At 39.6% G+C, this 15,463-nt stretch overlaps 1 protein-coding gene across 4 annotated transcripts in view; it reads left to right on the top strand.

The window, feature by feature from the left end:
- MACROD2 (mono-ADP ribosylhydrolase 2) overlaps nt 1-15,463 on the top strand; it is a 1,140,895-nt gene that overhangs the window by 1,011,489 nt on the left and 113,943 nt on the right. For 3 of the 4 annotated variants that reach the window (XM_034432401.2, XM_087882285.1, XM_087882286.1), the window contains one exon: nt 13,834-13,920. The exons of the other annotated variant lie outside the window; for it this stretch is intronic. In XM_034432401.2, the coding sequence (XP_034288292.1) occupies nt 13,834-13,920 (87 nt within the window). The remainder of the gene's footprint in view (nt 1-13,833; nt 13,921-15,463) is intronic. 4 annotated transcript variants of the gene reach the window in all.

Genomic DNA, 15,463 nt, shown 5'->3' with positions numbered 1-15,463 from the left:
TTTGAGGCAGTTCAGCTAGATCAAAGAGGGAACACTGCAGGAAAACTATTTATGAAAGAGACTGGAGAAGATGACCCCTTTCTGGCTGAAGTCATTTTGCATCCTGACAACAGACTAAATATTGTGAAGGCAGGAAAGACGGACATTTTGGGGTCCTGCCTGCACTGGGGACCCAACCGTGTCTCCTTTGTTGCCATGATCAGGTTTGTGCCTTCAACAAACCTGATCATGTGGGATAGGACCACCGTAACTACTCTTGAAAAATCAGGATCACTAGATTGCAGCAACAAGGTGGAGCAGAGGGGTTGTATCTCTGTGTTGCCATGTCTACTAATCCTCCAGCTCTTTGCAGCCCAGAATAGCAATAACAATAGCAGACTTATATATACTGCTTCATAGTGCTTTGCAGCCCTCTCTAAGTAGTTTACAGAGTCAGCATATTGCCTCCAACAATCAGGGTCCTCGTTTTACCGACTTTGGAAGGATGGAAGGCTGAGTCAACCTTGAGCTGGTGAGACTTGAACTGCCGAACTGCTGGCAGTCGACAGACAGCAGAATTAGCCTGCAGTACTGCGTTCTAACCGCTGACCCAGCACAGCCCTTAGGAGAAATGGCTAAGTTCAACACCTTAATAAATACAGCAGGAAGTTGGAGAATACAAGTGTAGAACACTTGCAGTATTTATTAGATGCAAAAAGAAAAGTTGATGAAGCAAAGAATTAGATTTTTGCAGCTGAGATATAACATGCCTAAAAAACAGAGACTACCACAAGGTGGAATGGGGCAATCACTTGTTCAGTTATATTTTGAATGAAAGGGAGAAAGTAAGATCAACAACCAATAAATTAATTTGATCTAAAGTATCAGTGAGCATTCCCATTCCGGAGACATTGGAGTTATGTTTGTTCATCTTGGGAGCAGGGGATGAGAGGAGAGCAGGAGAATAATTTGCACTCCACTTGTATAGGATTTTAGCCTAATCATCAGTATCACTTTCAAAAATATTATATATTTTTAATTACCCCTCTCGACTGCTTTAGCTAAATTAGGATAATCAGGAAAATGCTGAAATGAATGAGAACATGTGTTTGTGTGTATGTGTGTGAAAGCATTTAACTCATTCCAAAGAAGGATCAAACCCCAAAGAGAATGGAATATCCATTGACCTCTCTGCCTTTGACCTCCACACATTCAGCTGGAAGATTAAAGAGATGCTACATCAGATTTATCCAGTAGTGGGATTCAAATAATTTAATAACTGGTTCTCTGCCCTAATGACTGGTTGGGTGGGTGTGGCCATGGTGGGCGTGGCCAGGGAGTGTGACAGGCAGCACTCGGCCTCCTCATCAGCCTGAGAGCAAAAACAGGCCACGGAGGGGACACGCCGCCCTTCATGCCCCATTTCGGGCCTAGTAGGCCTCCCTGCAGCCCCCTGGGAACAAAAACGGGCCACTGGGGGGCACTGCACCCTCCCTGTGCCCCATTTTGGCCTAGTAGGCCTCCCTGCAGCCCCCTGGGAGCAAAAACAGGCTGTGGGGGGGCACGCCGCACCCCGGTGCCCTATTTTGGGCCTAGTAGGCCTCCTTGCACTTACCTGGGAGCCAAAACAGGACGCATGGGGCAGGGCAGGGCGGGGCCAGCCAGCAATTTAACAACCGGTTTGGCTGAAGTGGTGCAAATCGGTTGAATCCCACCACTGGATTTATCTGAATATAATGAGAAGGCTCTGTGATTTTGAACCTTGCTTTATTTGAATTCAAGCTACCTATGGTATATGTATATTTCTCCTTCACATCTCCAGTTTATGGAAGTAAGGGTAAATAGGATTCCCTAGGACTCTCTGCTTTTTCCCATTTGGAAGCTCTCTACCTATTCATCTGGCCAAAATGATTGTCCATCTGTCCATCCATCCATATTTCCACCAAATCTAATTTTTCACCTCTTGCTTAAGAGTATGTCAGGCACATTCAGACATATGATGATATTAACAGATTTTTAGCCTTTTCTCGGATAATATGGTTTCCTTTCAGGCTCCAGATTTTCAAGGACATATATTTTTAAAAAAATATCAAAAAATATGCTCTCTTTTTCAACACAGCTGATTTCTCGGGAGATTCCCCCTACTCCCACCCCGTTCCTGCTCCTCGAAATGGAAAGAATAGATGAAAACCAGAGCATGATTCTGTTCACACAATGACTTTTTAATGTAACACTATGGGCAGAATTATGGGAAAGTTATATTGTAATGAGTTACTTTTCAGTGTGTAGCCATGAGAGGATACAAGAAGAAGAACGTACAAAAATGTGGCTCCTTAAGAAGCTGTCGCTGGGAACTCATTTTACTATAATTTTTCAATTTTTATAAAGAGTGCCAGTGTACAAGTGCCAAACATTACATCAAAATTACTCAGGGAATATGCTCGTAATGTTACATATTAAAGGAGGATTGGCTTTTCTTGTAAACATCTTGTGGGATCTCTCTTTCATTCTTTTCGGCCCAAAGGAATGTTGGAAAGAAATTGTGCAATGAAAGGGGTTTTTTTCTGTGTTAGCAGAATAACTTCAAAACCTGAACAAAGTAAGCCAAATCTGGTACATGAAGAGAAGATGGGAATGGGAAAGGCAGATTCATGTTTAAAAATGGCCCGGTTCAATTGGGGGCTGTAGGGGAAATCTCCTCAATGGATCTATATAAAAGGGCAGTTGGGTAACAATATAGATTGCTGCTATTGACTTCCCTCCTCTGTCCTGCTCATGTGAGTCAAAATGGAGCACATGCAAGCCCCGCCCCAGCCAGTGGCACACATATACACATGCACAGAAAGAGAGAGAGAAAGACGCCTATTAACAATATTGTTAATTGCTGTTGTTTTCTCTTTTAATCTTTGTTACTAATAGAAAATGTATGTCACTTAGAGTCATGAGTGAAGCAGTTTATAAACCAGTATAACAAATAAAATATAAATAGGTAAATGAAGCTGATTTACAGTATATATCCCCTATACATATGCTTACCTCATAGGATTACTGTTGTGGGGAAAATAGGAGGAGGAAGGTGCCTTGAGTTATTTGTAAATATAATACACGTGGGCTACAAATAAATATACAATGCACATAAACAGGAAGCAGGTCTGCCCATACTGTGATTAGCTCTGGGGACACAGTGCAGGGGTGTGTGTGTGTGTGTGTGTGTGTGTGTGTGTGTGTGTTTGCACTCACTATGATAAACCCTGACCCACCTGCATATTCAGAAGAAATGCATATATACATTCATCTGATTAGAATTTCTCACATACAGCAGCAACATATCTACCCACCACCCAAATGAGAATGTAACACATAAACATGCATGTTGTCCTACCACACATACTTGGCAACACATATACATACACACCTCTTGATTAGTCTCTTGGAAGAAAATATACAGTATATATTGTAGATACATAACATCTTATATAGATAGTGTCAATGGTCTTTATTGGTAAAGGGGTTAGAAAAGAATTTCAGGGGCCATACTCTGAAGTTTTTTCCTAACCTTTTAAGAAATATTTCATAGCTAAGTAGCATAAGACAATTGCATGGTCTCTATTTCTCTCAGCCAGGAGAAAATATTTCATTCCTGAGCTCCAGTGAGACCTTAAAATGGGCAAGAAATGTAAAACAAGTATCAATGCACAGTTGAGAGAACAAAAGTTGCTACCGTCCCTTCTTCTGTAGCCAAACAACAACATGTTTGGAGAACAAAGGGATTCCAAAGCTCTCATCTATATTTTGCTAAGCTAACCCTGCTTCTTTCTAAAATGTTTTGGAAAACAAAAATTCCATCCATCCATCTAGCAATCAATCTTTTATTAGGGTTGCAGACCAGAGTTAATCCCATCCTTCCATCCATCCATTCATCCATCCATCCATTCATCTTCTTAGTTGTCTAACTGAAACTGTACAAACTATACAAATAAAAACCAAAGCACAACAAAACCAAGTTAAATTCAAGAAACTATTCAATTAAAAAAACAAAACAAAAAGCCACAGAAAGAATATGGTTTAAAGAAATTAGAATAGTACTGTTGCAGTGTTTTTTGCAGGAAGCTACTTTTAAAATGTATCTGAGATTTCAGTTGGCCTAGAGCAGTGTTTCTTGACCTTGAAAACTTTGAGAGATGTGGACTTCAACTCCCAGAATTACTCAGCCAGCTGGAGGGAGAATTCTGGAAGTTGAAGTCCATACCTCTTGCCAAGGATGCTCTCATGATGGCCAGATGAGGAAACTCTCAAAAAGAAACTGGCACTTTGCCTCAGTGATCCCAAGATTGTAGAAATCTTCTGCTACTTCTGAAATCTAAGATGGCTTCTCTTCACTGGCTCCTCAGAAAGAATGCAAAATATATTTTGTTTTTCATGTTGGACAAGGTTAGGATTAGGGTTATTATTGGTGCTCTTTGTTGTTGTTGCTAATCTGCTTCATTGTTTTGCTATAAAAACAGAGCTACTTGGAGTAGGGTATTTAACACATAGCTATGAATGATATCCTGAAGGTCCTTGCCATTAAAGTACATCCTACCCCAGTTTATCCTTCTGTCATCAAAAATAAATAAATAAATAAATGGAACAAGTAGCAATTTGTTGCTTTTTCATGACAGCAATGGTGTTATCGTTAGTCTTACTTTATACTAATAAGTAAATGCATCATTTATAATTTTCATAAATAATGCTATTTATGTTATGCTCACCATCCTTCATATTATTGACACACACACTGCAGAAAATAGAAGTAAATAATCTCTTAATGTTTACTTCTATCAATAGATTTTTATCTACATAGTTTCAAAAGCAGATTCAGGCTTCTTTTTTCTTTTTCTGAGTATTGGCTGCTGGTTAGTCCACTTACAAAAATATGGGAGTAGGTGTGTGTGACTGTGTACAACAAATTGCCTAAATTAAATATTTATCTTTGCACTCCTACTGATATTTTCCTTTCAAAAATCCAGGAAAAGCCTTTACCCTGATCGCATCTCTTATGGACTTCTCTGCATATATGCAATGTATACAGTGGATAAATCAAATCACATGCTAAGTAAATTCTACAGATGAGGAACAGTGACCTGCTTTTGGCTTATAGTTCAAGTTACAAATTTAAAAGGAAAGAGTTTAACCATTTCAGTATGTCAACAGAAGACACTCATGTTTCCACTGCTCTTTCGGCCTTTGAAATCCCACTACTTCCAATTAGGCAAGGCTACAAGTCCATACAAAATGAACCCATTAGACTGGAATGTTTGTCTCGGCATCTGTTCTCCTTCTATTAGCCAAGGGTCAAGGCTTGCCACAGGCATGTCATCACTCACAATGACATCAGACACTCTCTAAGCTGGAGCGACCAGACATAAGGCACCTGTTGGAAGGAGTTCACAATCTTTTAAGAATGAACTTTGGTAAGAGGTTAAATGAGCACCTGAGCACCTAAACAGGAAGCACTATAAGGAAGGGACTGAACTCCTGTGCATTGTGCCTCCTGGTGATGGTATCCAGGACTGGTTTGACAACTGGAAGAGGATTTTTTTCTCTCTGTCTCTCTCTCCCTCTCTCTCTCTCTCTCTCTCTCTCTCTCGCTCTCTCTCTCCCTCCCTCCCTTCCTCCCTTCCTCCCTCCTTCCTTCCTCCAGGGCATATAGAAGAATCAAGGCGGTGCTAGGGCAGGGTATGGATAATTTTGTGAGGGACTGTTGAGAGAATGAGAAAGTGCTAAACGATAAAGTTGACATAAACAATTGAGATGTACTAGGCAACTCAATAGTTTACCTCAAACATAGTATTGGGCAAGAAAGTGAGCAAAATGTTTCCAATCATTCAAAGAAACTTCACCTGAAATAATTCTCTATGATGACACTGGCGAAGTCCTCTTTCAATTTCCAAGATTCTGAATTTACTCCAGATTAGTATTAAAGTCACTGAAGACTTGCTTCCCTGATCCTGTTTCGTGCTGTGTGTATTTGATGACTGATGAGGGTTCTTGGTATAATCTCAAAATAAATATAAATTGGAAGTTTCCATAGTGGAGGGAATATTTTTGACAGGCATGTGGACTTTCCTTTCTTTAAGTATTTTGAATATATATGTGTGCGTACCCAGATAGTCCTTCAAAGTCCAACTTCACTTCATCCTTCTTAATTTAAATCATGTGCCACATACCAATAATACTTTTCAACAGCCATTCACAGTTCCTTGCAGTTTGCTCTTTTGAAGCCATTTGCAAATGTGTTAATTCCAGTGTATGCATATGAATGGCATATCCCTACAAACTTTCCCAATATTCCTATTGTCTAAGTCTAATAAATCTAGAGCAAATATTCCTATGTGTTATTCACCTTACCATTACTATCTTCAAATTAGTATTACTTTAATTAAGTCAAAACTACTGAAACCTTAAAAAAAACTGGAATCCATCCTTCAAACAGATCAAAACAGATTTTTAACACCTAAAATCCATGATTAATGTGTATAGATGAATTTTTCCTAACTTTGAGAACTTTCAGATGTGTAGACTTCAATTTCTAGAATCCTTAGCAAAAAAAACAACTATGCTGGCTGGGGACTTCTGGGAGTTGAATTTCATATATTGGAATGGTGGAAAGACTGAGAAACACTGGTATAGGGTATTCCTCTCCTGTAAAGTTGATAGGTCCAATCAAGTATAGGGAGGGAGGGACGGGAGGAGGAAGGGAGCTGGGGGACAGAGTGAAAACTGGCAAAAGTTCCTTCCCCCTTTGCGCTATACCTCATTGTCCACTCAGAATGTTCTCATCTGCAGAAAAGATGGATCGGACTCAGTAAAAATTCAGCAACATAATTAGTACAATATCTCTTTTCAGAGAAATGATGAATTTGTATAAAGTATTTGGGAATGAGATTTGGGAAAATTTGATCCACCATTAATCATAGCACTGCCAAAGGTAATGTGCCTATCATATACTCTGTAATTCAGCACGGAAGAGTTCCGTCCTGAATGCCACCCTGTTCTTCTCTTTGGAAGAACACCTTCTCTGCTTAGTCTTTGAAAGAACAAGGGAGTAATAGTTAAGGTTGTGACTGCAATTAGCCACTTCCTATCATTTATGCACTTCCAGTTAATTTCATTTGTGGGTCATGACTTTAGCAGATGGAAGCTGTAGTTGTAGTCCATCTTTATGAATTATTGTCTCGGCTATCCTGCAGTCCCTACTCATCCTTCCCTAATAGCCTCTAAAGATGGTGTTCCAGAAGTACATACTTCTAGGCCATTTTTCAAGCAACCACCTTTCAAACAGATGGCAGCGTTCCAATTCAAAGACATCTGTGATGCTATGAAGAAATTTCAGATTCCCACTTAGGAAAGAATTCAGAGCTGTTTGAAGCCAGTGAGTGAATAAGATGAGGAGGAAATATCTTTGTTAGATTTTTATGAAGCTCTTGAAATAGTTAGGAAAGAATACTAAGGCAGAATTAACACATACAGACCGTGATAAATGCCTTCTGTTTTACTTTTCTATGCCACCCAGGAAGACACATATCTTACTACCTTCATAAACTATACCTACATGGCTGAACATCCAGATTTTCCTCTTTAAAATGAACAGCAGGACATTTATGATCATCATAAAACCATTTGCGAGAGCAGCCACTGAGTTCAGAAAGTTGTTAAAATTAGTTGGATGAAGAGGAAAGTATTGTAAAATAATAGTAACCTGTTATTTTCACTATTTATATATAATAGTAAAGTCAATTATTATAAATCTTGAATAAAGCTCCAATTTTGTGGACATCAATGACACATTTCCCACTGAATTAAACAGATCAGAACTGCATTCAGTATTTATTCCTTTGATGTCTTTGGTTTTCTAACTGCTGTAAGCATATATTGTGATGTTCTCTGATTGTATCATTTTTCATGCAACCTTGCTGATCTGGCTTGAACCAACAGGCAGATGTAGTTAAAACTAGCTATTGGCTTTAATAATTTGGTATCTAAAGGGTATTCTGTCTGTTTTTGTCATACTGCAAATAGTAAGATTTTGTGCATTATGCACCTTGTAAGATTTTCTTTACTCTACATGATGTGATTTAATGGTGCATGACAGAAACTGGAGGTGTAGAGTTCCTGCCTTTTTGTTTGACTATTTAAAAATAAATAATGATACAGCAGATAATATCACTGTGAGATTCTCACATGGTAGTGCAATATTATGCATATGTGTTCAAAAACAAGTCCTTTGGATATCAGTGAGGGTTGTAAGTATGTCTCAGACTGTAACCTCATATTGGCTTGCTGTAAAAATGCATAGTTTCATATTTAGATCATTGTAAAACTTCAGTATTAATCTCCCCTTGAATTTCTTTACATGATCTGAGCAAATTTTTATATCTTTAGTTTACAGCATCCAGCTTGAATATTAAAGACTTTGTTCAGAAAAAGTTCTACTTTGACCCCATAAATAAAAATCAAAAGTATTTTTCCAGAAACTGCAACATAAATAAGGAAAAATATTTGCCCTTTTGAAATCTATGTTCAATATAATTATAAACAGTTATAGGATACCAAGTGATTATTAATTATTACTTAAGGCACAATAAAGATAAAGAACAATTGCTACAAATTTCCATCCAGCTAAATTAGTTTAACAACCAATCCATAAAACCAACTTTCAGATCTCAGTTTTAAAGGAAGGCAGTACCACACTGAAAAGTGCACCTACATCTATAATTATCTATAATGAATTATAAAGAGTACCCATTAAAATATTAAGCGTAATGAAAGGATGGTATAATATTCTGGCCCCACAATTCATTGGGCACTACATTAACCACTAGTCAGTCAAACAATCAGGCCTCATGTTAACCCACTAGTCAAAATAAGAAAAAGCACTAGTCAAATTTTCAGAGAGGGCAATGGAAGGAAAAAGCCAATTCCAAAGTGCAGGAAGAACTCTCCGGCAGCCCAAGGATTGAAAGAAGACACTGCTCAAAGGAATGAAAGGAACCCTCAGGACTGTAAGAAGAAACAAGAGCGGATACAGGAGGGGTTGTGATTGGAAGGCTCTGAACACAACTATTGGTAGTTTGCAATGCGCTCTGATTCAAACAGGAAGCCAGTGTCAGGGCCAGCTTTGACTCTAAGGAATCTACAAGGAGGACACTTCAGAGAACCCTGTGTCTACATTGGAGATCAGCAAGGAGAGACTGCAGAGCCTGAGGAACAGGTGGAAACAGCAGAAGATGAGTGATTTGATACAGGAGTCTGATCCTTTCACTCCTAAGGCAACTAGGACTGAGCAAAGGTCTGTGTATCTCCTTGCAAGGCAAACATGTTCCTGTTGGTCCTGTTTTAGAGCCTTTGCTAGCAAGCAATCCCTTGTTGGGAACACCTGTTTATGGAAACTTATTGTAGACCCAGATCCACCATTGATCTAACAATGATGCTACTACTCTAACCTGGCAACACTTCTCTCTGATGCTTTGACCTTTGCTTATTAGGAATTTGCCTGTAAGTTTGGCCAGGAATTCAGGACGGCTTGAGACTGCGCATGCATCTGCATACATGCCCTGTCCACTGCTGCTGCTGGTGCTCAACCTGAGTAAAGCCTTTTGAATTGTACTCCTTTGTATGCAGGTCAGCAAAAGTTGGGAATAACATAGAAGGTGCAGAGAAAAGGAACTGGGAAAGCTGCCAGAAAACTACAGCAATAATCTAAATGTAAACAACCAAAGCACATATCAATGAACCCACATCTTCGTGCGGTCATCATTATCACTGTGGCTTTTTTGGCTTTATCCTTTTTTGAGGTGACCCAGTCTCCTGATCAAATTTCATAGGGAAGGCAAATTTCCTTTTCAATTCTCCCACTTTGGATCCATGAACCCAAGAATAAAGACTATTCCCTTAAAAAAAAAAACCCCACCAAAGAGAGGAGATGCCAGGTTTCTGATTGGTTAATATTAGGACCAAAGACTCTAAGAGATCTAGGTCACTTCCAGTTTTATTACAGAAATTAATACTCGGACCACACATTTTCTGAATAGTTTTTATCCCAGAGCTATAATTGCACTCAACAATGAACTAAAGGGCCACCATCAGTGAGCTGTTGGACAGTATTACTTGGTCTGTTGTGTGGATGTTTGGGTGGTTTAGGGGTGGGGAATTTGTGGTGGGTGGGGGTGTGTTTGGGGATTGTTATGTGTGTTGGACCTGGTCTTTGGGTGTTAAATTAATTTCATTGTATGGGTATACTGTGTATACATGTACAATGACAATAAACTTATTATCATTATTATCATTAATGATGCCCAAAAACATAAAACAAACACCTTTTGCTGCAAGATGGGCGGCACTGGCACTCCTAATAGGGCTTCTTTTGCTTCTGGAATTAGTGATAAATGAGTTTCCCAGTCTCATCACAAATAATACATTTTACAGCTCAATCCTAATAATAATTACTCTGGAATGAAAGTTCCTTTAATTTGATTACTTTAATTTGTTTATCTATGAAGTGCATTCTGTATTGAAATTAGAAGTTTGGGAAGCATCTGTTAATACAGTATTATACATGAAAATATATGACAATACTGGATAGATCTTTAATTTCTGAAACAACTTGTAATCTCATAGGATGATTCCATATATTCTATCATTTCTTTTGTTACCTATTAATAAGGCCAGCATTTTGCAAAACCTGTAGGTTTGCTAAGTATGATACTCCTATAGTTTTTTTCCACCTGTATTCTCTTTCTCTGTCTCTCCATCTCTCTCTCTCCATCTCTCTTAACTCTTGTTTTGTTCTTTCTTAATCCAAACATTATTTCTCACTGTGTAATCCTATGCATATTTATTTGAACATTAATCTTACCATAGTCAGTTGGGGTTACAATACATTGCATTGAATTGTCTAGCATGATATTTTATATTATCTACATTTTAAGTAATAGGAATAATATATGTTTCAATTTTCTAGAACATGAACCTTAATCATCATTTTTAAAGTTTGCTGTAATCCTATATCATCCATCTATCTATCTATCTATCTATCTATCTATCTATCTAGCTATCTATCTATCTATCTATCTATCTAGCTAGCTATATTTTGTACTATCAGAGTCAGGTGAGTATCTTGTGTTAATTTTTTTTTTATTTGTTTCAATTTGTATACCGCCCTTCTCCAATAGGACTCAGGGCGGTGAACAGCCAAAATAAAAACAAAACATACAAAATTTAAAAACAGTTTAAAATAATTAAATATTTTTGGCCTCAATTTAAAACAAACCCAATTTAAAATCAGTTAAAATTTAACCCAAAACTGTGGGATCAAGCCAGCCTGGCTAGTTGAAATAAATAAGTTTTCAGGGCCCGACGAAAAATCCAGAGGTCTGATATTATACGTATCTCTGGGGGGGAGGTTGTTCCAGAGGGTGGGCGCTGCCACAGAGAAGGCTCTCCCCCTGGGGGTCGCCAGCCAACACTGTCTGGCGGACGGCACCCTGAGGAGGCCCACTCTGTGCGAGCGTACTAGCCGGTGGGAGGCTATTGGTGGCAGAAGGTGGTCTCGTAGATTTATTTATTTATTTATTTTCAATTTATATACCGCCCTTCTCCCTGAGGACTCAGGGCGGTGCACGGCCAGAATTAAAAACATGAAATACTAATATTAAAAACAATTAAAATCTACATAAATTTGGCCCAAAATTTAAAAAACCACAAACCAATTAAACATTTAAAAATTTTAAAAAATTTCTTTCTAAGCCAGCCCGGCTTGCTAGAAAAAGTGGATTTTAAGGGCACGGCGGAAGGCACTGAGGTCTTGGATTCTCCTTATCTCTTGTTTGGCTGATGGCACCCTGAGGAGGCCCTCTCTGTGGGAGTGCACGGGTCGCTGGGAGGTCGGCGGTAGCAGCAGGCGGTCTCGAAGATAGCTAGGCCCTATGCCATGGAGCGCTTTAAAGGTGATAACCAACACCTTGAAGTGCACCCGGAAGACCACCGGGAGCCAGTGCAGCTCGCGCAGGAGCGGTGTTACATGGGAGCGCCATGCTGCTCCCATCATTACCCGCGCTGCTGCGTTCTGGACCAGCTGGAGCCTCCGGGTGCCCCTCAAGGGGAACCCCATGTAGAGAGCATTGCAGTAGTCAAGGCGAGAGGTGACGAGGGCATGAGTGACTGTGCACAGGGAATCCTGATCAAGAAAGGGCCGCAACTGGCGAATCAGGCGAACCTGATAAAAGGTCCCCCTGGTTACAGCAATCAGATGTTCCTCCAAGGACAGCTGCATATCCAGGAGGACTCCCAGATTGCGAGCCCTTTCTGTGGGGGCCAAGGACTCGCCCCCAATAGTCAGTGATGGAGTCAACTGACTATATCGGGATGCCAGGAGCCACAGCCACTCAGTCTTGGAAGGGTTGAGCTTGAGCCTGTTCCTCCCCATCCAGATCTGCAAAGCCTCCAGGCACTGAGATACCCCGGCCCTAAGCCATGGAGCACTTTAAAGGTGGTCACCAACACCTTGAAGCGCACCCGGAAGACCACCGGGAGCCAGTGCAGCTCGCGCAGGATAGGTGTCACATGGGAGTGCCCCGTCGCTCCCATAATCCCCCGCGCGGCCGCATTCTGGACCAGCTGGAGCCTCCGGGTGCACCCCAGAGGGAGCCCCATGTAGAGAGCGTTACAGTAGTCCAGGTGGGAGGTGTTGAGTGCCTGATTGACCATGCATAGGGAGTCCCGATCTAGAAAGGGGCGCAACTGGTGTATCAGGTGAACCTGATAAAAAGCCCCCCTGGCCACGGCCGTCAAATGGTCTTCTAAAGACAGCTGTGCATCCAGGAGGACGCCCAAGTTGCGAGCCCTTTCCGTGGGGGCGAGGGATTCGCCCCCAATAGTCAGCGATGGCACCAGCTGGCTATATCGGGACGCCAGAAGCCACAGCCACTTGGTCTTGGAAGGGTTGAGTCGGAGCCTGTTTCTCCCCATCCAGGCCCACACGGCCTCCAGGCACTGGGACATCACTTCAAGGGCATCGTTGGGGTGGCCTGGGTTGGAGATGTATAGCTGGGTGTCGTCAGCGTACTGATGGAACTCCACCCTGAAGCCATAATAGATTGTTCATCAATCTATTATGTATCCAGTATATTTATTATCTTCACTTTTATTCTAGTGTCCAGCACAATTTGACATAACTCAATTCTGATGAGTTACAAATTTGCCCAAGATTATTAATTTCTCACTGTTAGCTGAGAAAATAGTGTTTTCTTTCATTCTTATCAATATTTTACTAAAAATCAGGCATAGTTATATAGTCCGTAAACTGATTCGATATTCTAGACTGAGGTCACTGTCCCTCATCTAGAATCTGCAGAAGTTTTTGAAACTCTGTACATTCGGACAGTACTATTATACATTTAAGGCAGAATGTATTTCACAGTGCTTAGCAAATAAAGTCCATACTTTATAAAGTAATTACTGAAAAATACATATAATAATCCAATGGTATAGGCATAACGTAGATTAAAAGTAAGAGAGAATATAATTATTGATATGTGCAGTTTAATAACTTTTGAAATATGGCATTCTGGTTCAGCCTAGGGCTCTTCCTAACTGTGATAATAGCACAGGCGGCAAAAATCAATCTTCACAAAGCTTGAAAGTATAGTGATTTTTCTCCCGGAGCAAAATGGAGGTGCAGTCAATTTATTTTTCCAATACCTTACACATTCCTATTTCATAATTGTAATAATGTTCATCATCATCCAACTTCAAGCATTATAATCTCAGCTTTTGAGATTGAACATCTCTTTCTGACCTTTTTTGCACTTGCAGAGGGAGCTGAGAAGAAAAGTCACTCTCCTTCACCCGTGAAATGCAAAGCCAAACTGTCTGAGAATCTGGAGGATGATAATGAGGGAGGTAGGAATCAACCTCTCAAAAATCACTTATCTGTTGTTGTTTTTTAAAAAAAATTCTGGATGCTACGATCTCCTTCATTCTTCAATTATATTTTCTTCAGTCTGTTAGACATTATTCCTAGTGCTCATATTTACAAGCTCAGGTGCAGTTCGGCCCTGGCTTTGCAAGCAAAGTAATATATTTTCTAACTCTCCTACCTGTAATGTTGCCCCCTTGTTGTGCAAGGGTAAAATATTTTCTAGTGTGAAAAATGTTCACAAATGTTATAGTATTATTTGGAATGAACTAGCTTTGAAAACCAAATGTATGGATTTCAATTGTGGGAAATAGCAAATAACCAATTATGCAGAATGTACCACAATTTTCAAAATAGAATTACTTTTGGCTATGGCTCTAGTAAAACTTTAGTAAGAATGATGTTGGCTGCATTTGCATATTGCATTGATTAGCATTGCATTCATGAACAGAAAACAGCCCATGCTAAGCTTTGGTATCATCTCAACCTTTCATCCATATGACCAGAATAAACAATCAATCAGAAACTGACAAGAAGATTCCTGACTGGTATAATATGCAAGCCAAGAACAATTGTTTAAGAGAATATCTCATTACTGAAAAAGCCAATATCAACCGAAATTTGTTTTCAGATAGTTTATTGTTGATTGTACTTCCCACTGTATGTGAAGTAGGATATGCAGGAACTGGGTATATCTAGTTTATTGAAAAGAAAGACTAGGAGTGACTTGATAACAATGTTCCAATATCTAAGGGGCTGCCACAAAGAAGAGAGGGTCAAGCTATTCTCCAAATCACCTGAAGGCAGGACAAGAAGCAATGGATAGAAACTAATCAAGGGGAGGACCAAACTAGAATTACAGAGAAATTTCCCAACAGTTAGAACAATTTATCAGTGGAATGGCTTGCCTCCAGAAGTTGTGGATGCCCCACCACTGGATGTTTTTAAGAAGAGATTGGACAACAATTTGTCTGAAATGGTGAAGGGTCTCTTGTTTGAGTAGGGAGGACTAGAAAACCTCCAAAGTCCCTTCCAACTCTGTTATTCTGTTAAATGTCAAATCAGGGCCTTAGCAGAAATGAATCCTTTATTTTACTTGCCAATCAACTGGGAAGGAAAGAGGCAGAAGGGACTGAGATTATGCTTAGGTGTTACATGTGAATGTAACCACAATAAAATTATAGTTAGGAATTACATTTGAATGAGAGCACTGTTATTGAATTGCTGAATATAAAATTTGGCAAATTCCATGGACTTGTGCCTTCCAGATATTGTTATACTAAATCTTTAAGCATTTCTTAAGTTCTTGGTTAGAGCTAAAGAGGCTTATAGTCAAATAAAATTCATAATAAAACAAGAAAATAAAAATTTCCGGTATCTTCTTCTACTGAGGCTTATTGAAGTTGACAAAGAGTGTTTGCTTTCAAAAGTTATTTCAGGGGAAAGGTGATTTTGGAGAAATGCTCTTAAGTTGGAGTGTGACATTCCTGCACTTATTTTATAAGAAAAAAAAATGTTGACATGTTT

Source organism: Pantherophis guttatus, chromosome 1, assembly GCF_059756535.1.
Source record: "Pantherophis guttatus breed Tessera chromosome 1, ASM5975653v1, whole genome shotgun sequence".
Classification (NCBI taxonomy): Eukaryota; Metazoa; Chordata; class Lepidosauria; order Squamata; family Colubridae; genus Pantherophis; species Pantherophis guttatus.
The sequence above is the reverse complement of the archived record's forward strand: the minus strand, read 5'-3'. Positions and strand labels throughout refer to the sequence as shown.